General features: G+C 38.8%; 2 protein-coding genes across 6 annotated transcripts in view; both read left to right on the top strand.

The window, feature by feature from the left end:
• The window catches only part of TLCD4 (TLC domain containing 4), a 26,424-nt gene extending 13,852 nt beyond the window's left edge, over positions 1-12,572 (top strand). For all 4 annotated transcript variants that reach the window (XM_058029738.1, XM_058029739.1, XM_058029741.1 and 1 more), the window contains exons 5-7: positions 871-965; positions 2,822-2,895; positions 6,201-12,572. In XM_058029738.1, coding sequence (XP_057885721.1) covers positions 871-965; positions 2,822-2,895; positions 6,201-6,516 — 485 coding nt within the window. In that variant the 3' untranslated portion in view covers positions 6,517-12,572. The remainder of the gene's footprint in view (positions 1-870; positions 966-2,821; positions 2,896-6,200) is intronic.
• On the top strand, positions 2,872-21,373 carry LOC131086653 (holocytochrome c-type synthase). 2 transcript variants are annotated; one of them, XM_058029737.1, is made up of 7 exons: positions 2,872-2,895; positions 16,943-17,092; positions 17,800-17,948; positions 18,543-18,691; positions 19,807-19,926; positions 20,448-20,534; positions 20,959-21,373. In XM_058029737.1, exons 2-7 carry the CDS (start codon positions 16,978-16,980, stop codon positions 21,155-21,157), a joined length of 819 nt encoding a protein of 272 aa, XP_057885720.1. In that variant the 5' UTR covers positions 2,872-2,895; positions 16,943-16,977; the 3' UTR covers positions 21,158-21,373. The 2 variants fall into 2 exon arrangements, with proteins under 2 accessions (XP_057885720.1, XP_057885719.1); XM_058029736.1 differs by lacking the exon at positions 2,872-2,895 and adding an exon at positions 16,433-16,518.

The following is a 21,373-nucleotide window of genomic DNA, read 5'->3' as shown; positions in this document are numbered from 1 at the left end:
GTTTAATTATTAATAGGAAGTGAGCAGCTATGTCAGATGATGTAGAGCCCTGCCTGAGGATAGCTAATACAAAAGAGATCAAGGCACACTGGACTTTAGAAAGTCACAGGGGTAAAGTCTTTGATTTGGAACCTTGGTCAATAATATTCCTATCCAAAGTACTCATTTGCAGAAAGTAGGGACAGAAATTGCTTGTTCCAGTAGAGAGAACAAGATCTTCTGAATTCTCAGACCATCATGGGAAAAGAAAGTTTTTTTTTTTTTAGGTTTTTTTTTTGGTTTATTATATGTTAAAACTTTCTTTTTAACACTAACTTGCTATGTCACTTTTGCAGTAATTAGAAAATTGGGATTTAATAAAGTAACTATGCTTCTTATTCCAAATGCCTCTTGTAAAATAGTTTTGGTAAATGGTACCAAATTTACTAATGTACTTTACTTTTTGATTCAGAGGTTCTCCATGATAGATCCCTGCATTTGTTGCATGTATTTGTATGTTTGCTATGCCCCCTGCAGACCTGCCTTTTTTTATGTCATATGTTCCAGATTTTTGGGGTTATAAGTGTGAGGTCACTATGAGATTCAGGATCCACCTTTTCCTTCCAAACTACTTTGGCTAAAGTTACTGCATCTGTATTTCCATTGATGTGGAAAGTAATAATTTGTGGAAATTATTGGGAGAATGCTGTTGCCTAATACTTTGACTGAAGTGAAGTCTTTGGGATGAAGATGTTCTCTTCAGACATCATTAATTCAAAGGGTTTCTACTGATGCCATGTCTTGGTATATCTCTAAAATGTAGAGAAGGTATTCTGAGGTCAATGATTGTATAATAAATAGTTCTTTATAATTATTTCTGTTCTCTTGTAGATCTATTGCTTATTATTTACTACTGGAAGGCAATTGGTGACAAATTTTTTGTAATACATCACTTGGCAGCTCTGTATGCTTACTATTTCGTACTGGTAAGTGTTGTATTTTCTTGTAATATAAGCAGATGAGATTAAATAAACAGCTTTTATAGATCTCACTTGCTTAATGTTAAAAAAAATTACTGGTTAATGAAAGGCATACTTTGAATCATTATTTTAACTGTTTTTATCAGTTATTTGTGGTAAATGCATGACTTTTCAATGTTACACTACAACAAAAATGTGTAACTTCGTTGAAATTAAAAACTCTTCTCAATTTTTGCTGTAAAGAGACTTCGACAGAAGAACGTTTTATATGATTATAGAACAGGATTTTAAATAAAACCACAAGCTTGAATATTTAGTTGGAAAGTTAGAGGGAAATGGTTTCAAGTGGTTATGTTCTGCTTCTGTCTCCCAGGTAACAAGTGGCGGGACAAGGGGAACTGGCCACAAGTTGTGCCAGGGGAGGTTTAGTTTGGATAGAAGGAAGAACTTCTACATTTAAAGGGTGGTCAGACAAGTGTTCAGGGAAGGGGTGGAATCACCATCCTGGGAAGTTGGAAAGGTGTGTGGATGTGGCACTTGGGGATATGCTTTAGTGGTGAGCACACAGAGCTCAGTTAAGGGTTGGACTTGATCTTAGAGGTCTTTTCCAACCTTAATGATGGCTTCCCTGCCTACTGTGTGAATTGCAGGCTTATAATACTGAAAGTGTTGAGATGCCAGATTACTGTCAGATTTCTCATGTAAGGGTTTAAAGGGGCTGAAGTATGCTGTCAAGTAAATACTCTGTTTCTGGTTGGAGATAATTAAATTTACTATTATTATCATGGATGAAAGTGAATTAGAGCTGAATGTTAAATAAATTAAAATACCACTACCAAAGCTAATCCTCTGTGCAGAAAATTCATTAGCTGTTTCTGGAGGAAACAGAAAGCATAATATTAGTGTGAACTTCTTTAAAAGCATTTATTTCTATGTGGATATAGCTCTGCCTGTGGATGCCAGTGTGTCGTCTTCAGAGAAAGTCACCCCTAAATATGTTATTTCCAAATTGCCTTTTGGGGATAAAAAGAATTTGGTTAAACACACAGATTTTCTCTTTGGTGTAGTGCAAACTGCCATGAAAAGCTTGAAGCAGTGGGTATTTGCTTGCTTGGTGGGGAAAAGAGGAATCATGATGCCCACTCCATAGGTTGTTCAGGGAAGCTAAGGAAAATAAAATCCCCCAATCTTTTTATCTCTACCCTTGTAAAGTGGTGCTTACCCAGCAGTTGTGTAAGTGGATAGTGTGTGTCAGCTGGAGGGGATGTGGTGTGGATGTGCCCCACGGAGGAGCTGTGCCCGGCCCACGGGCAGGGCAGGGACTGGCAGAGCCGCTGGCAGAGCTGTCCCTGCCCTCTGCAGGAGGGAAGGAAGGGCTTCCTGTGCCCTTCCCTGCTCTCAAATTAGAGCTGGCAATTCGTCTTTGCTTTGGCAAAATATGCTCCTACAGCAATGCAGGGAGATTTTTCTTCAGCATAAAGTGTTTCTATTTGGGCTTGTTTAAACGTTGAAAAATCAAAAATGTTTATAATTATTTCAGGCAGTAATGCTATCATGGTTCTTAGTAATCTATGACTACTTGTGCAAGTCTTCTCTAGTTAGCTTTTCATGGCCATTTAACTGTAGGTCTTATAAGATTTATTTGAAGTAAGAAGCTACTGATGGGAGATACCTGAAGGACAATTGCAGCTTTTGTGAAAAAACTTGCTTAGAAAGTGCAGGAAACGTGGCCACAGCTGGCAAACTCAGCTTGATTAAAGAAGTTGAGATGATGTATCATTCTGTGTATACTTAAAGGCTCAAATGGCAACTTCACATCTACATTGTTGATTTTTGTGTGTCTGTTTTGTTTTGCTAACCAGAGCAAAGGTCTGCTGGCTTATTTTGGAAACTTCCGTCTCCTTGCAGAGTTCTCCACTCCTTTTGTCAATCAGCGGTAAGTGGTTAGGGAGGTTTTCCGTAGCTCTTTTAAAACTGAATCTGCATTACTATTTCTGTCACTTAGGAAGTCTTTTTATAGTTGTGGAATGTCTGCTGACAGGGAATTTATATATATTGAACTAAGGATTACTATATGAAAGTCTTTTTTTGCTATGAAAATGTTTTGCTGCTATAGCTGCAACAGTATAACTAATGTATTCATCTCCCAGTTCCTTTCTGGATTAGACCAGGCTTTGTATGAAATACTAGCTTTTTATGAAAATACCAGCTTTTTATGAAAATACCATACAAAAAAAATCACAAATAAAATTTTCTTTATTAACTTTTGTATATTCATTTATTTTTTATAATAAAGCCATCTTCAACATGGATGCTTTTTCTTTGTATCATGGATGAGGAAAAGAGGCAACATAATATTGTAATCACAATCCTAGAATGGATTTGCATTGTCCTGTATAATTTGAAGTTTATTTTCCAGTATTCTACACACATGGATCAATATTTATATATGCATATTAATATCTAGAATAATATAAATGCCTATTCTTTATTTGCCTTCAAAAATAGTTCTGCACGCTATTGTCAGCACTTAACTATAATGGTTATGGTTAATCTTCACACCTGTGGTTAGAGAAGAAAGGGGCTGAAGCTTCTCCTGCAGAGCTCGGAGCCTGCCCTGGCTGCTGGTTGAAGTGTTTTCCCTGATGTGCTGCTGTATCAGAAAAGGAGGCTGGTAATGCCCCGTACTGCTGCAAGGGGAAAGCTGTCATTGGAGTTCCATGGTGCTGAGGGGAGGGTGGCCTCTCCCTTACTCTGTAGCCTTCAGGCCACAGCTGGGGGTAGGATTTGCCCCACAGAGACTTCACCTCAGGTGAGGGGCTTTGGTACAGAGCAGGGCTGCAGCCTTCTCCTCTTTCTCCAGTTTTTTGCAAGGTAGGATGAGGACTTTCAGTGTATCAGATGCCATTTTCTTAACCATGCTTTTGGGGTGTATTTCTGCTTTACTGCTTCTACAAGTGTGGCATCTGTTTGCTTTTCCAGATGTCTGATAAATAAAGGATAAGGCAAATAGAAACTGTGTTTCTCCTGCAGACAGGCTATTGCCCATTACTGCATTGTTACTTAATCTCTGAAGTGTTTTATGACAATGTAGCATTCCTCAGTGCTCTTAGAGATAAAAAAGATTGTGCTGTGGTCCCTTTTGAACATCAGTTTGGTAAACTCAAACTCCCAGGAGGACAGGGTGGGATAATGGAGCTCTCCAGAGGCTGCTCTCCTCTGCCCCAGTGCAGATGAGTGGGAGATACCAGTCTGTTGTAGCCTGTGCTCTGTGTGCACAGAGAAAATAAAGACTAAATAAACACTTCCTCAAACTTAATGAAAAAAGGGTTTATATTGATATTCATGTCATAGAGAATGGCTGTTTTCCCAGCTTCTATCAAGATAGGATGTCATCCTGGGTTCATGTGGGTTCCTACTCTGATGCTTACCTTTCAGACTGTGGCATTAGAAAGAATTGTGGTGAATCTGGCTATTAAAAGTAATTTATACTTTTAAAAGTAATTTTGTACTTTTAAAATGCCCATGGTGAGATTATGGGTCTTTGAATACTGACATTTAGCACTCTCTCAGAAAAGCAGAAATTGCTGCAGGAGATAATAAAGTCCCTTGCACTAAGAGATGTCATCTCATTAGTGCATGATTTTTTTTCCATTAAATTTGAAGTGAATCAGACCCTTAAGAGAGTAAGTAGTGGATAATGATAACGACTTACATTATGCTTCTTGTTTGCATTCTTAGTCTACCAAAAGTGCTCTTATTAAAATATAAAAGATATTCTAATCTTAGAACTGTCTCTGTGTTTCCTGTCTGTGTTGTTAGGGATCTCTAATTGGATGTTGTCTCCATGCCAAGCATTTAGATCTTTTAATGTTAGTATCAACGTTTATGTAATTAATTCTGAACTGTGGCGGGTAAAATTGTAATGGTAACTGTTATTTACAGACTTTTTTTATTTGCTGGGAAAGGGAAGTTGCTAAACAGATGCAAATTACCTATACTGGCACATTGCAGTATGTTTGAAAACCATTTTTTACATTAATTTTTGATTCTGCATTCTATATATCTTTGGAAGTGAGAACTTTGATTGTAAATCTGACCAAACATGTCAGGTCTTTCTCTTCATGTCAGTAAGTGTTTCTATGGTGAGGGCTCTTGCTTCCGGGCTGGACTGCCACCTCGAGTGCCTGGATTTTAATTGTCCTAGTTGCATGCTTAATGAATTCCTACAATATTTCTGTTAGAGCTGGATGTCTGGAAAATATTTCTAGTGTATTTACAATTACCTAGGTAATTATAAATTATTATAATCTGTAGGTTATTAAATTAAAAATTACTTTTAAAACCAGGTTTAGAACTGTTTTTTTGTTAAATCATTTTAGCCTTGTATCTTATTGGAGAAAAACGGATTATTTAGTTCTCTTCCCCATCCCTCATTATGAATACAGTGATTTAAGTTATTTTGCTCTGGTCCCGTCTGCCATTGCTGCACAAATTTTACTTGTTTATTCTGGTTTAAGTGTGAATGACAAAGGATTAGTTTGTTGTTCCTTTTTCAACCCTCAGGTTCTGTGTGCTAGGCAATAGATAAGTTAGGCCTGTCTACTATATCTAGGAATAAATATGCAAAAATTCTTTTTTAAAGGCCATTTATGACCCAGCAGTTGATGGAGAGGCAGTTTTTAGATTTATCTTTTTTTATTGGGTAACGTTCCAAGTTGTGACATGATCAAGAGTTGACAATGTCTGGTTCTGAAAATGTTCTGGTTTTGAGCTGAACAGAAGCAGTCAGAAAATCCCAGTTACAAGAAATTAGAGCTCTGTCTGGATTACCAAATCCAAATGCAATTTTAGAGTTGCTTTCAATGAGACAAAGAATTTTAGCTGCTCTTGGTATAAACTATAACAGCAAGTAATAAATATGTCTTTATAGTTTTATTATTGTATATTATACAATAGTCACTGAAATGCATGTGGTTTGTCAACTGGTTCACAATTCATATCAGGATTTTCCATGTGTTATTCTGCAGTATACTGGATCTCATACACTGCTTAAGTGGTGGGAAAAAAGTGCAGCCAAGCATAAGGATTTGTAACTAAGCCAAGACAAAGTCAATAATTTAGAAATTATAAAGGTAGAAGCAATTAATACATGATGAATTAAAAATAAACTTGAAGCGAAATCATTTTTAATGAGATGACTTCAAGTCTGCCTGGTATTTGTGAACACTTCTTTTGCAGGTGGTTTTTTGAAGTACTGGGATATCCCAAATCTTCAAAGGCCAACATCCTCAATGGTGTGCTGATGACAGTTGTGTTCTTCGTGGTGAGGATTGCCGTCATGCCTGTGTATTACAGCCACGTCATTTCTTCATTTGGAACAGAAGGCTTCCGGAGATTAGGATTTGCAGCCCAGAGCGCCTGGATTATCTCCAGCGTTGTCTTGGATATTATGAATGTGATGTGGATGGTCAAAATTGCAAAAGGATGCTACAAGGTCATTTGTCTCATTGGACAGGAGGAAGCGAAAACTCATAGAAATGGAAAATCTGCCTAGAAATCATACATAAATTAAATTTCTGCTATGAAAATAATTTGGGAAACAGTGCACATTTCTGCCATGGAATGCTCCTATTATGGAAAAAAGGTATTACCTCTGTACTGACCTTACTCTTTCCCTAGCCACACTGCCTGCACACCCAGGGCCACGCTTTGCGGATCCTGTCCAGTGAGGAATAAAAGCAAAAGCTCACACAGATGAGCTCCACATGCCTGTTGTAAGCAGTTGCAAGCATCAGAAATTAGAAAGGAGCAGACTGGTTACTGCTTATTGTCCACCAGTGTGTTCAAAGTGTTTCTCTCAGGTTTCTCTGATTAAAATGTTTTATAAATCCAGTGAATACTGACATATCTGTTTTTTTAGAAAATGAAAAATTCCCCAAACTCCTGATATGGTGCAATTTTCCAGGCACGTTTCTATGTTTTCTTCTAGGAGTAACAATCAAGATTTCATTCTTGACAACTTTTTAATTTTTGCAAGAAAAGCTAAAAATTTGGCTTTGATTCTATGAAGTCTTTTACTGCTTTTTGTTCTGCCTTATATGAATGCAAACCATTTTGGGAAATTTTGAAATAATTTTATCTAAAATGCTGTATTATAAGACCACATGATATCTTAAGAGCTGTTAAAATTCTCCCATTGATGGGACGGATTTCCATGTGCTGTCCTAGGTTACATGCAATTGTACATCTTCTAAATTCCTCATGGAACATTTTTTGTAAGTTAATATTGTAGATGATGTGTGGAAATGGCATAGTTCTTACTGAAGTGCTCTTTCCTTTGCTGCTACTACCTTTGAGAAGTGCTGCAAGTCTTCTCAGAGTATTTTTAACCATTGGCTATTTGGATTCAAAGTTTAACTGCAAAGATATAAAAATCTTGTGTATGTGTGATGTGTAACGTTAAGTAATACATTTTTCTTGTATCACAAAAATGACCTGTTTGATATGAATCGTTGAGGGTTTTTGTCACATTTTTGATGCTAATCAAGTCAGAAATCCAAGATCTGGCTAAGAACACTATTGAATTAACTGTGCCAAACTCCTCTAAAACTGTGTGGTAATTCTGTAGAAGGAACAGTTGATCTCTGTAGACACAATTTTTTTTTTTTGTTTTAAACCACACATTTGTCAATAGATACTCATTTACTCTGTCTGTGAACTTGAAGACTTGGAGGTCATCACAGAGGATTCTCACCATCTAGGAATAGTCCTAAATCTCATTCGTGATTCAATTTGAGGAAATTCTGAGTTATGTTTTATTTAAAATTATTTTGAGAGCTGTATTTATGTGTAAATTTGTTTTGTTTTACTTCTTTTATCTGGAATTGTGACTGATTAACTTCTGGGTTTTTTTTCCTTGGTGTAGGAGTGGTAAAAGTGTCCATTTGCACTGTGACTTCAGTGCACGTCCCAATTATTGTAGCAATCTGTTTAAGCAATTTATTTTTAAACAGAAAAGTAGCATATTGACTCTGTGTAGGGTGATTAGTCCTGTTCCCTCTGACAAAGCTGGGTGACATGAGCTCTCCCCTCGGTAGTCAGAGGTGTGAGTGCCCCATGCTGTCCTCCGTGGTGAGGGACTAGGCATTGCCCTCATCCAGAAATTGCATGTAAGACCCAGGAGAGCTGCATAGGCTGAAATGCCTCCCAACCAAGGCAGCTGAATGAGTTTAGTTCCCCAGCTGAAATGCTGTCAGGGAGTATTGTTTGGACTTGTGTAAAATGCACTTTTGAAAGCCTAGTTCCATTGCTCAGCTCGGCAGGCTTTTTTCTGAAAGTTTCCCAATCCTGCCTCGTTGAGGGAGATAGCAAGGATTGTCAGTACTTGTGGGTTTGGATCCCATGGTTATTAACACTTCACAGCCTACAGACAAAAGATTGGGAGAGTTAACAATTCACCTCTTGAGCTGTATGGTCTGAGTGAGTGCATTGCCTCTTTTGGGTACCAGTAAATCCACAGAGTCCATCCTGCTCAAAGCAACAGACTCTCTTTTATGCTCATTTGCAGAATCTGGTATCTTTCAAAATGTGATTTCAGTATACCTGATGCAAAATAATCTTTTCTTTACTTTTTACATCACTAGATCCCTGTGATTAATAGTTTTGTAAAAGCTTGTTCCTTTGTAAAATTGAGTAAATTCAAGCGTTTTGGAGAAGTATGCTTGAAAATAGAAGTCTGCTTTTCTTTTTAGGGAAGTAGGATTAAAAAATTGATAAGATGATTTGGAGAAACTCTTAGGGTGATAATTCATGAAAAGTTTCTGAAATTTATAATTTCTTACATTGATTTTAATATTTCAGTATTTTAAATATTTTGTTGTCAGTAGATGCCATTCATTAAAATGCCCTACTTCTTCCACTTCTAGATAGACTTGTGTTTGATAGGGGGGAAAAGAAAGTAAGTCAAGCTATAATAAAATTGATGTTAAAACTAGATTCAGAAACAAAAACCAATCCAAAACTCTTCATACTACACTTTGGCCAACAATCCAGGATTGAAGGGCAGTGAGATAATTCTTTTAGAACAGCTAGTATTTTGCATTGCTGCACAAAATTAGTGTAATTAAAAACCTCTTTTGCAATGCATTAGCTCTAAATTTTATATTTTTTAAAAAAAGTTATTACAGTTATTTCCTGATGCATCAGAAGAAAATTTTCTTATTTAAAAAGCTATTAACAGCTGTGGTTTCAGCAAAGACTTCAGTAAACAGGCAGCAAAGTTGTGATGTACTGAATACAGTAGTATATAGGGCACTTTTTACCTGCCATTAAAAGCTTATAATACAGCAAATTAGATAGCTGTGGCACCCATTTTTTAATTGCACTTTATTAATTTTAAAAATGTGGTGAAATATTGATAAAATTTAATGTTGTAAGCTTGTGTCATTGCTTTTTTTTATGCAGAAAAGTAAATGCATGGTAATTAGCATCGTAACAAATGCTTTTGAATGTAATATCTTATTAGTGGCTTAAAACTTTGTTTTTTAACAGATGCATTGTAAAAGCAGACTCTTGGCATGTCACCAGGTGTCTTTTCTATGGGCATATCAAATGGAAGGAGTGATCTTGTAAAAAATAGCTTGGTTTTCTTTTCTTTTCCATTCTTCAATACCAGGTGACAGTAGCTTGCTGATCATGGGACAGACTATTGATTGGTACCAGTTAGGCTGTATGTAGAAATGCAAGTTTCTCTTTTATATGGCTTTAATTTCTCATCAAAAGATGAGTAAATACCACTTTCAGAACTCTGCAGGAGAGTGGTAGGTTAGGTGTTCTGTAACTGATTGTGGAATCAGTACTTGCAGAGAGGAAGTATACTTCAAATACTCATTTTCTCAGAGTGTTTCAGTGGATTTCAGTGGAGGCTCACACAACAGGATGCTGTATGGGTTATCTGTATGAATTCTTCAGTGGTAAGAATTACATCTCTGAAGCCTACTTTACCTCTATAAATACATGCTATCTTGAGGGAACTCCATAATTTAATAACTTAATTACTTAAAACATATAATTCATTGAAAAATTAATTATAAAAACGTGCACAGGAAAATAAGGGGAGCTGGCTTCATATATAAATTCTTAACAATTCCAAATTATGTACTAAAGTTTATTAAAAGTTTAAATAGTCACAATGTTTGGAAGAGAATGACTTTCATCTTTGCTTCAAATATTGTGGGAGAAGATTACTCATATTGCAGAACTAACAACCTAAGGGTAAAAGCCTACACAAGTGAGCAAATGTATTCAGGCAGCATTAAAGAGGAGAGGAGGAGAAGACTTTGAGTACACACCTAGAGATCCAGATGTCTTCCTACTGCTGTGCTTGGGACAACAGCAGACAGATACATAGCAAAAAGGTTTAGGTGTTTGTGTCTCTGTCCGCGATGGAAAATGAAATTTTATTCTTTAGAACTTTCAAGCTGTACAAAATGGAATACCAGTTGTTGATTATTGTATGAAGAGGACTTTTTCTCATGGCTTTGTGTGTGTTTAAGCATATGTATGTTCAAGCTTTATGTAAAAGACAATTTAATAGAGAAGTCTGAAAAATTTTGTGATGCTTCTGCTGAGCCAGTCAGGAAAATAAAGGGCTGCTTGACAATGACTCCATCTTAGGGTCTGCTGTGCTGTTGGCTGCTGCTGAAAGCCATCAATGAAGCAAATAGAAAGGACTAGAATTTTCAGATGAAAAAGTGCAAGTATGGAAGACTGAAAACTATTGCAAGCCCCTTTCATATTTTAATACCCTACTGTACAACAGCATTATCTGGCTACAAGGAACTCCACGAGGGAAGGTTTGTTCCTGGTCAGATTTCTCTGTCTGTGGAATACAGGCAGAAAAAGAATGGAACTTCATTGCTGATACCCTGATTGATGGCAGCCAGATGGAAATAGTGATAATATTTGTGAACTTTTAACCTTCATCCAAACCTGGATAAAATCTGTATTAGGTGAAATTCTTAGGATTTTCTGAAAGCAACTTGAAAGTTGTTTCTATGGCAGAGAAGTTGAAATATGTGCTGCCTGGGTTGTTTACAGATCTGGGATAAAGCGTCAAGTCATACTTTTAGATGGTAACACTTGGTAAGGTTTCTTATCCATTAAAAATTCCTACTAGCTACCTCCTTTCAAGTCTTGTTCTATTTATAATAACCAAGCACTTTATAGCTCAGTAAAGAATGGAAGGTAGCTATGAAGAAAAAATCATATTGTTTGGTATAAGAAATATTTTGGCAAAATTTCTTCTGAGAGCAGTTTCATTGTGTGATGTCCTGCACTGAGAGAGGGCATTTGTTTAATACTTAGTAAATACATTTTTAACCTAGTTGTGAGTAAAAGAAGTATCTGTAAGAGAGTGAAGTATGAAGAGATCAGCATGGCTTGGTATCAACCACATAATGATTCAGTGTGCTATTTATAACTTCCTACTTACTGAAATTGAAAACACAAAAGCAAATAAAATATTCTGTATTGTATCTTTATTTTTAATCTATGTGTGGGATGTCAAACATTGTACTTGTCTTGTGGACAGGACATGCTTTTATGAGCCTATAAATATTTAAGTATATGAGAATCTGCACCCAAATGGAACATGTTGCATGTAAATTGTCTTCTAAGTTTTTAAATTTTGGTATTTTTAAAAATTTGCTAGGTTTGAAAGCAACATTTAAATATGAATACTAAGCTGTAATACAGAATACAAAATTTTGAATGCAATGTGGTTTTGTTTATAGTAATCCTATTCCAGTTTCACAAGAAACACCAAATCATAAGGGGAAGGGAGGAAAAGGGCTAATCATGAGCTCGGCTATATAATTTGCACACTTAATATGCACACATCCAAATGTCCTGGATTTGTTTCTAGCATGCATTTACCAAACAGTGTTTTCTTCAATATTGACAGATTCCTATTTATGTAGAATAAGCACAGCTAACCTGTTATAAAATCAAATTAGAAAGCCTGTTTGGAACAAATGAGTTACAAGTTAGGCATAAGTAATGGAGCCTGTAATTCGAAAATGTTTATATTATCTATCTAAGAAGAAACTTGATGAGTTTAGCTAATTTATGTGCAGATTCAGGATGAAAACTGTAGATTCTGCTAGACTGATTTCTGGTAAATCTTGACAATCTGGTTTGCAGTAAATTCTAATACTGTCACAAAATGTCAGGATCACGTTATTAAATTCAGCTAGTAATGTGACCTGATTGGAGTAGCAATCCTTATCATGGCACAAGAACTTAAACATGCAATATAACAATTCTGAAGATTGGTGATAAAAGTAATCCGTCATAGCAAAGTGAATTATTAAGTATTATGGGTTTAAATTTACTTTCTATTACAGGACAGAATCTGAATTATTTGTTAGCATTTCAGTGATATTGTAAAGCATTTCTATATTTTGTTTGAACTGTTTAGGAGCTTGCATAAAATTATATTGGCTGATTTTTTTCCCCTTTGATATATGCAATAATGTCAATAAGCAATAAATTGCATGCTGTATGCAAGGTATTGGTACATCATAATAAAGGAAAGAACACAGCTCCTTATTTTGTGAATCTTTCTTTCTTAATATGGTAAGAGCTTATGTACCTATAATGAGTACTTCATGAAAGAACAGTTTGGGGGGTTAAATTCTGAAACAACTGGCTTTAATGGTATCTTGAGATTTCATGCTGTATCTGATTTATTTTAAAGAAGGTGAAGATGGGTGTATGAGGTCTGAGCCTCACTGTTGCTCAGGTGGCTGGAATTTTGAATGCTGAAATTCTATGTAGGACATCACAGGGGCCAGGAATGTAACTTAAACTACAAATTTGTGTATTGGGGAATTGTATATTATGTAAATTTATGTAGTGGGGAAGAACTTTTGGATTGGATAGTATAATTCTATTGCATTGTCTTGCAATACCACACGTGCCAGGGCATAGACTGGACAGTTTTCTGGAGGCTCTGGGGATAAAGAGCTGCTGTTGTCAGCATGTTATAAATATGATGCACTACACAGTCCCTTACTGAATACTAAAATGGCAATTAAGTTCCTCAGTATGGCAATTCCTAGGTTCTATATGTGCATGGAAGCATGAATTGTGTGGTAAAGCCCACAGGTTTCTTTGAGCATCCCTAGAGATTGCTGCTGTTTTATATCTTAACCACTGGCTTCCAAGCACAGGTTTCTTTGGGTTTTCTTGTGTTATGCAGTGGTTAAATTGCTTGAAGAAAACACAAAGCAGTACAGTCTTTTTACTTTTTTTCCTTTCATTTTTTGAAGGGTATTTAGTTGCATTTGTAGATTATATACTTAAGGTACTGATTTTACACTGCTAGTGTAGTAAACTACTCATTAACTAATGGCTCTGTTAGAAAGTGAGTGGGAGTTTCTGGGAACAGATGTTCTTTGGGGTCAGATGCTATATAGGTCAGATTTCCAACTGCTTGAGGAAGGAAAATGGGGCTTGGTAGGAGGCCTTTGTATTGGCACCAGGCAGCTTTTAACACTGAATAGTGGGAAGGAAGGACTGGGCATGGCTGGGAACAAGGGATGCCTTTCAGTGAGCCATTCTTAAACTGATGCATTCAACAAATCTTGCTTAAAGTGTGAGAAACATTATCTCTCCCTAAGATGTAGGATATAGGAAGTTTTTTTTTAATATCCACTTCTTTGTCATATTTGAATGTACAGGTGCTTTTCATTTTTTTCTTAAATTTTTTTATTACTCTTTGAATTCTTGCTGAAAACTTTGGTTTCTCTCCTCATATTGGTGTGATAATTTTGCACTAAGATTAAAACAAAAAATCAATCTTTGCAATGGATATTTGTCATATTTTATAAGTTGGGGTACTGTGGTGTCTTTTTTTGCTCTACTTTTCTGGAGTTCACAGTGCAATATACCTATGGGCAGACTCTGCTTCATTGAGACTGGGACCTTGGTGTTCTTTGTGAAGAAGCCTTTACATTGAGTAAAAAATATTTTGCTACTTGGCTTATCTTACAATAGTGAAAACTATTATCTATACAATGAGTAATAGTGCAGCTGTTGCTTGTGGTGGAGAGTGATGGTGGAAGCAGAGAGATGGCATAATGACATCTACGGCATTATGTACTTGGAGAGGAAGGAGTAGGAGCAATTTTCCATTTGAGAACATCAGAGAGACAAAATCTATTTTACCATAGAGTCCTTCTGCCACTGACTTGAAATACTTAGAGATTTCAGTTGCTCTCTGGGAGGATCTTATTAAACAGTGTTGTTAAGTGAAGACAGGATGGGTGACTTGTGGCTGTTCAACCTGGAGAAGAGAAGGCTCTGTGGACACTCCAGAGCCCCTTCCAGTATGTAAAGGGGCTATAGGAGAGCTGGAGAGAGACCTTTTACAGAGGCATGTGGTGATGGGATAAAGGGGAATGGATTTAAACTGAAAGAGGGCAGGTTTAGATTGGATGTTAAGAGAAATTCTTCCCTGTGAGAGTGGTGAGACACTGGAACAGGTTGCCCAGTAAAGCTGTGGATGCCCCTGTTGAAGGCCAGGTTGGATGAGGCTTTGAGCTACCTGGTGTAAGTGTCAGGAAAATTAATCCACAAACACCTAAGGTTTATGTCCAAAAAGGAGACAGAGGAGTCCTGTAACTTTGTTCAAATAAAAGGAGAGGTCATGGGGCATTCCCATGGGTCTCAAAAGTTTTAGGGCACACAGCCTCCTTTTTACCCTAATTTCCCGGCCGCATTCTTCCTCTCTCCCCATTGGCTGAGGTACTTCAGAGGTACAGACTCCCTGGAACACCTCATACCCCCCCACCCTCTTTTTCTTTTTCCTTGTGTCTCCATTATTTTTCTCTAAATCCAGAGATTTAGCACAGTCTTGAGTGAGTAGCAGACTGTGTCAATTAGTGGAATTCCTATGGAATTTGTGGTTTCCCCATTGCTTTTCACCTCTGCATCTGACCATATCTGCCATCAAGCCCACAGCTTGTTTGTTAAGACACCTCCTTCTCATTCCTTTCATGGGGAAGGTGTCCCTGCCTATGGCACAGGGGTTGGAATGAGAGGATCTTTAAGGTCCCTTCTAACCCAAACTGTTCTGTGGTTCTGTATGTGTAGCAAGGGAAGACACAAAATGATTGTTCAGTGCTGCTTACACAGCTGTTACTGTGAGTGTAGTCTCAGATGGATACTGCAGTAAAGCCAAATATGCCTGAACTGGGAAATTATGGAGGCAGTCAGAACATTTTCTAGGGCATATAGTAGAGATTCAGTTCCTGACATAATAGTAAATTTCTATCTTAAGGTTCTCAATATGCTGTGCTAATAATTCCTGCGTGCAGAGGGGGTAGAAAATAATTTCCTCTTAAGTAATCAAGACTATAAAAGGGCAAAAATGACTGAAAGGATGAATCTTTGGTATTGTTTTATACTTGTATTTTTATTTCATTTTCACACTGAATGGCAATGTTCTTGTTCATAAGAAAGATCCTACTTTGAAAGATGGCATGTAAAAGTTTGGATTTTCTTCATCCTAAGCTACTGTAATAACTACGTCACTTGAAGATTAGTTTACCCTTTAATTCTATTTTTAAATGTTACAATTACATAGACTATTTGGGAAAAAAACTGTAGTTATTTCTTACATCAGTTCTAATTGTTGTACATTTATAATGAATGTTTCTCGGCTCCCCACCTGCTTTTTGCACCTGACAGCTTCTTTAGAGAGCACGAGGTGGGATGAACATTGAAATAGTCCTGTGGTATTTGTACCTGCTCTTACAGTGGTTACTGCATAGCCAGCTCTTAGCACTTGTTGGTCAAAAAGGGCTGTGATGAAGTTAATATTCTGTGCTTTGATGCACACTGAGCTCCATCTTCTGTGTGTTATGCACAGTATTTCACACGTGCAGGTAAAATGCATCTTCTGGCTTGGAAATAAGGCAGTTTGCTTAGGAAACCTTAAAAGAGCTATGATACTTTTCTTGGCTAGTTGATGTTTAAAAATAATCTTAAATAACTTTACTATCTCCACAAGTTAAATACTAAAGAGGATACACCTTCACGGTATCGGTGCTGCTAGTACGTTGTGGGTTCCTTCTATACTTAAGCAATTATTCGCGGTTGTAAGGGGCAATGATTTCACACACAAGCACGAGGTGCGAGCACAGCTGCCCGGGGCTTCCCGCGAGCCTCTCTTGGCACGGTTCGCTCTCGCTGGCAAGTTCGGACCCGGCTCTCGTCCCCGGGCTGCCAGGCCTGGGCAGCCGTGCGCTGGGCGAGGGCTCAACCCCGGGGCCGCGGGGGACTCAGCCCTGTGCCCGGCGGCGGGAGGGGACCTGGCCCCTGCCCGGCCCCGCTCCAGCAGCCCTGGCGGCGGGCGGGGAGCCGGGCCGGGACCTGGGCGGGGAGCCGGCCCCGTGCCCGCCCCTCGCCGCCGGGCGCAGGCGTGCAGCGGGGCCGCGTTCTCGCGAGGGCTCGGGGCCGCGGAGGCGCGGGCCGGGCCAGGCCGGGCGAGGTGAGGAGAGGAGGATGAGGAGGATGAGGGTGCGGGTGCGGAGGATGTGCGGGGCGCGGCGGGGAGCGGCGGCGCCGGTCTCGGCGGCGCTGGGAGGCGGCGCTGGGGCGGTCGGGCCGCGCAGAGGGGCGGGCCTGCCCTGACCTTGCGGCTCGGTCACGGCGGGGGCCGGGCCGGGCCGGGAGCCGCTGTCCTTCAGGGCATGCGGGCATAGCTCCGATGGGACCGTGAGGAGCCTGGGCAGCAGCTCGGGGCAGCCCCGCTAGGGCCTTGGGTTTTGTTTGGGCTGGAAGCTTGTTACTTAAATCGATTTTTCAGTTAATTTTTAAAATTGTGGTGCAGTACTGCACCTGCACTTGGCGTTCACCTTAATAAATAGCCGGTGTAGTTTTGTGTTACGAATGTTTGCTTTCTTTTTGTTTAGAAATTTGATCTTGAAAGGCCCGGTGTGCAGAGGCCATGGGTTTGTCCGCGTCCTCCCCGGCTGCCACAGAGCAGCCCCCGAATGCATCCAGGCAATACCAGACGGCGTCTCCACCTTCAGAATGTCCCATGCACCAAGAAAAAATGAGCGGTAATCATTCTTGAAACTTAAATGAACTAAACTCGATGTGGAAACAAGACTGAAAAGTCTTGGTGGGGGGGGAGGGAGAAATTCTTAGGATAAATTTGAGGTTTTTGTTCAAAAAAGTAATTCTCAAATAAATTTTACTTAGGAGGAGTCACTTGTTCACTAGAACACTGTGCAGGCTGCTTTGTTTGTAGAGACAGGAGGTGCTTACTGTAGAAGCTGTGGGTCGCTTCCAGTTGTCCGGTTTCCTAAGGGCCCTGCAGATCTGTTCCATGGTGTGGCACAGCCACAGAGGGTCAGGGAGCCCCACAGAGATGGTGATGGGTTGATTGGTTGTCATTAAAAACTGTGCATCTGGAAAAGGGCTGCACAAGGGTGGAGTGAGATGGACGCCTGGAGAAGGATGTCAGCTCTTCTGTTGACTCAGTAAATGCACTGGGTCCCTTAGGAAGTCTTAAGTACAAACAGTTCAGTATTGGGACCAGGATGGGGGGTGGGAAATGAGCATTCAGAGACTACACAGGCAACTCAGGGTTGTCATGATTTTTGGGGCCTGACATGCAGGAAAGAGAGCAGTCAAAACTGTTAAAAAGCTCAGAAAAAATAATGCAATACCCATTTGCATTTACATGAGCTTTCAATGAACTTTTCCATTTCATGAATTGGAGTTTTCATCTTGTAACAAAACGTATACTGCTGTTGTGTTTAAGGCTGTCCAATGCACATGAAGAGTGCTGATCATAGAACTGAGAGCACAGATGATGTTCCTGCACATCAAGAAAGAGCTTATGAGTTTGTAGCATGTCCTGTGAAGTCTGGTACAGCTCAAATGAAAGATGACATAGATCCCAGCAATATGGTAACTTTTGCTTACTTCATATGTTTTCTTTAGTCTTCTTTCTTCTGAAGTATTATACCCAAAAATGTAAATAGTGTTACAATGTAAGCTGGAAAGTCTGGGAAATAACATTATTGTTTTATTTTTAAGACTGCATTTTCTTTTTTTTGTGCAATTTTTTATTTAAAAACAAGTCACTTCTTATTTAGCACTGTATTAAAACTTACATCTCTGGTGGTTTTCCTGTTTTTAAAGATATCTTTTGCTCTCTATTTACTAGTTACATAAATGTTTTTTATGATACATTGTTGGATTTTAGTTTCTGTGTAACAGCAGTATGGTTAAGTTCTGATTAGCATCTCTGAGATTTCCTCTGATTTACAAAAAGCATTGCTCTTTTGAAAATTGAAGTTTAGGCAGAAAGCTTTCCTGTAGTCTCCTGATGACAAACTTGTGCAAAGAGTTCTGCTGAAAAAAAAATTGGTGAAATTAAGTCAAGGCTGAACTTCTTGATCTTTGTAGGAGTTGATTGATCATGCTTTGATTTTTCTCAAACACTGTAACTTACCAAAGTGTTAATAATGTAGTTTGTTTTTGGTTCTCCTTGTTCGCTAGATGCCTCCTCCCAACCAGCAGCCATCTCCAGGTCAACCATTTCCATTGTCAACTGTTAGAGAAGAATCTTCCATTCCTAGAGCACATTCTGACAAGAAATGGGTCTATCCTTCAGAGCAAATGTTCTGGAATGCTATGCTAAGAAAAGGGTAAATACACTGTGAACTATCAGATATATCTGTGAGCCTAGAATTCATGAACTAGTATCATTAGTTATTGGTCTTGGGGGGTTTTTTTGGGATTTTTTTTTTGAGAGTTTGTGGCTTTTAACCAGAAAATAATAAAATAGCTCTTTTAAAAAAGAACTTTTCTTATAAACATCTTTATATTTTAAAGGGTGAGTTGGTCTCAAAAAGCCGTGTGTCTTCTAGTGATTAGGAGGATGGTAAAAAATGTCAAGCAACTGCTGGTGGCTCAACGTCCCTGTACAGGGGTAGACAAAGTTTGTATGATGGCAGTCATGCCAGCTGCATGATTGCCAGTTGGTTTCATGCTATTGCTGTGAAATGACAGTAGAAGTTCTATGTGAGAACTTCTAACTTTGCACAATGGCTAAAACTGAGGAAATTTGCAAGTAAATATTTTTAGTATTTACAAAGATTTAGGGTACGCAAGACTAAAAATCCTCCTGTGCTGATGTTTCTGTGTTCTTTTGTAATGATTTGTCATTCTCTAACAGGTGAAGTTTACAGGTAGTTTACTTTTGGAGCAATAGTAATTCTTTTTCCTACATGTCAGTGTGGTTCGTAACTCAATAGGACATAAGCAGCCTGGATGGAACATACAGGTTTGGCTCCTGTAAACACTGAAATGTCTTAAGGTTATGCTAGTTGAATAGGAAGCACACATACAGTCAAAATGCAGTGTCAAGAGAGATGGAAAGTATTCCTAAGTGTTTGCAAAATGTATTGAATACAGGACTTCTGTGCATTAGGAATACAAGTGGGATTTTTCCTAAGCATTTTTTATTAATACTGTGGATGTGGTGATGTTTGCACACCCTGATAACTTTCTGATCCAGTTAAGCTGTTAATTTAGCTACATAGAGTTTGTAAATCTCTGTGATGATAAGTTGGATAGCCACACTTGTGCACAGAAAATGAAGTGGTTCTCAAGATGCTTAAGCAGATGAGCCAGAAGTTTGCATACTTGTCTTGTGTCTTGCATACAGCTGTAAATCTTCATTCAAAAGTTTATCAGATAAAGCTAGGAAGGTAGTTGTGCTGTAATGTTTATAAACAATTTTCAACTTCTTATTTTTTAGGTGGAGGTGGAAAGATGATGACATAACAAGTGAAGACATGACCAACATTATTAAGATTCATAATCAAAATAATGAGCAAGCTTGGAAGGAGATTTTGAAGTGGGAAGCTCTACATGCTACGTACGTATCTGTGAAATGTTGCATATGGTATATTTGTTATGACAAAGATATGAGTTGTAAACTTAGATTAGCATGACTGGTGACAAGACTGTCACTTTTTAGATCAGCATAGTCCCTGTTCCTACAAGACACAGACTAGTTAAGCATTTGGTATTGTAAATTTTTCTCTGAAATTCCATGATCATTTTTACACAGTAGTTTGGATTATGGTTTTCTGTTCTTTAATCTGTTAAATCTGTGGATTAGATTTGCAGAGAACTGCTTTGTTGATGAATTAGAACAATGGTTTGGAGCAGATCAGGGATACTGATATACCAGCAGTAAATGCTGACAGAAACTGGGTGAAAGCTTTAGAAAAAGGAAAGAATGTTGGGTTATATCACTTGTAATTAATTTTTTACTGTTGCTTTTTTCTACTCAGTTTCTCTGTTGCTAAAACGAATTACCACAGTGGTTTAATCACTGAAAATAAGACTGTGTTAACAGGTGAAAACTCTTTTCTTTTTGAATTGTGTGCACAGGGAATGTCCATGTGGGCCCTCACTGATGCGGTTTGGAGGCAAAGCAAAGGAGTACTCGCCAAGAGCCAGAATACGTTCATGGATGGGGTACGTAGGACTTTCCAGAAAAAAGATCTCCAGTCTCCCATAGTCTTTTTTTGACTATTTTTGACTTTTTTTGAATGTTTCTCGGCTCCCCATCTGCTTTTTGCGCTTGACAGCCTCTTTAGAGTCTACGTGGTTGGATGAACATTGAAGTGGTCCTGTGGGGTTTGTAGCTACTGTTACAATGGTTACTGCATTGCCAGGTCTTAGCAGTTGTTGGTCAAAAAGGGAGGCTGGAGAAATGTGTCTGAAAACATGTTGTGGAATTAATTTAAAGATGTTTCAGAACTGGTATTGCAAGTTAGAATTGCCAGGAGATAGATGTACTAGTGGGATCTTACGGACAAACAAATCCTGAATGGGCGTCCCTCTCCCAGGTTCATAATCGCCATTAATGTCTCCGTGGGGTGTTCCCTGTCCCCTGCAGGTACGAGCTGCCCTTTGACAGGCACGACTGGATCGTTGACCGCTGTGGCAAGGAGGTGCGCTACGTCATCGATTACTACGACGGCGGGGCGGTGGATGAGAACTACCAGTTCACCATCCTGGACGTGCGCCCCGCGCTGGACTCGCTCTCGGCCGTCTGGGACAGAGTCAAGGTGGCCTGGTGGCGCTGGACTTCATAACTGCTCCTGTGGTGTGTACTCGAAAATAACCACTTTGCTCCTAGACAGTGGACTGTCAATATCAGGACTTGAGACAGAGGTTTGCTGCAGCTGTCGTTGCTTTCATCATCACCACTCTTCTTTGGGGGTGGGAAGGGAGGACAGGGAAATCTCTCCCTAAGTACACCAATGCTTTGTGGTGTTTCAAATGGAATAATAAAGTTACAGTGGCAAAAA

The sequence above is a fragment of the Melospiza georgiana genome, chromosome 9, assembly GCF_028018845.1.
Source record: "Melospiza georgiana isolate bMelGeo1 chromosome 9, bMelGeo1.pri, whole genome shotgun sequence".
NCBI classification, from domain to species: Eukaryota; Metazoa; Chordata; class Aves; order Passeriformes; family Passerellidae; genus Melospiza; species Melospiza georgiana.
This window is presented reverse-complemented; position numbering and strand designations above follow the sequence as displayed.

What these genes read in the sequence shown, in the direction of transcription:
- LOC131086653 (XM_058029737.1), top strand. Translation starts at nt 16,978, where the DNA reads ATGGGTTTGTCCGCGTCCTCCCCGGCTGCCACAGAGCAGCCCCCGAAT. An exon ending in TGGGAAGCTCTACATGCTAC is followed by an intron (nt 19,927 to 20,447) that starts GTACGTATCTGT and finishes TTGTGTGCACAG; the next exon opens with GGAATGTCCATGTGGGCCCT. An exon ending in AGAATACGTTCATGGATGGG is followed by an intron (nt 20,535 to 20,958) that starts GTACGTAGGACT and finishes TGTCCCCTGCAG; the next exon opens with GTACGAGCTGCCCTTTGACA.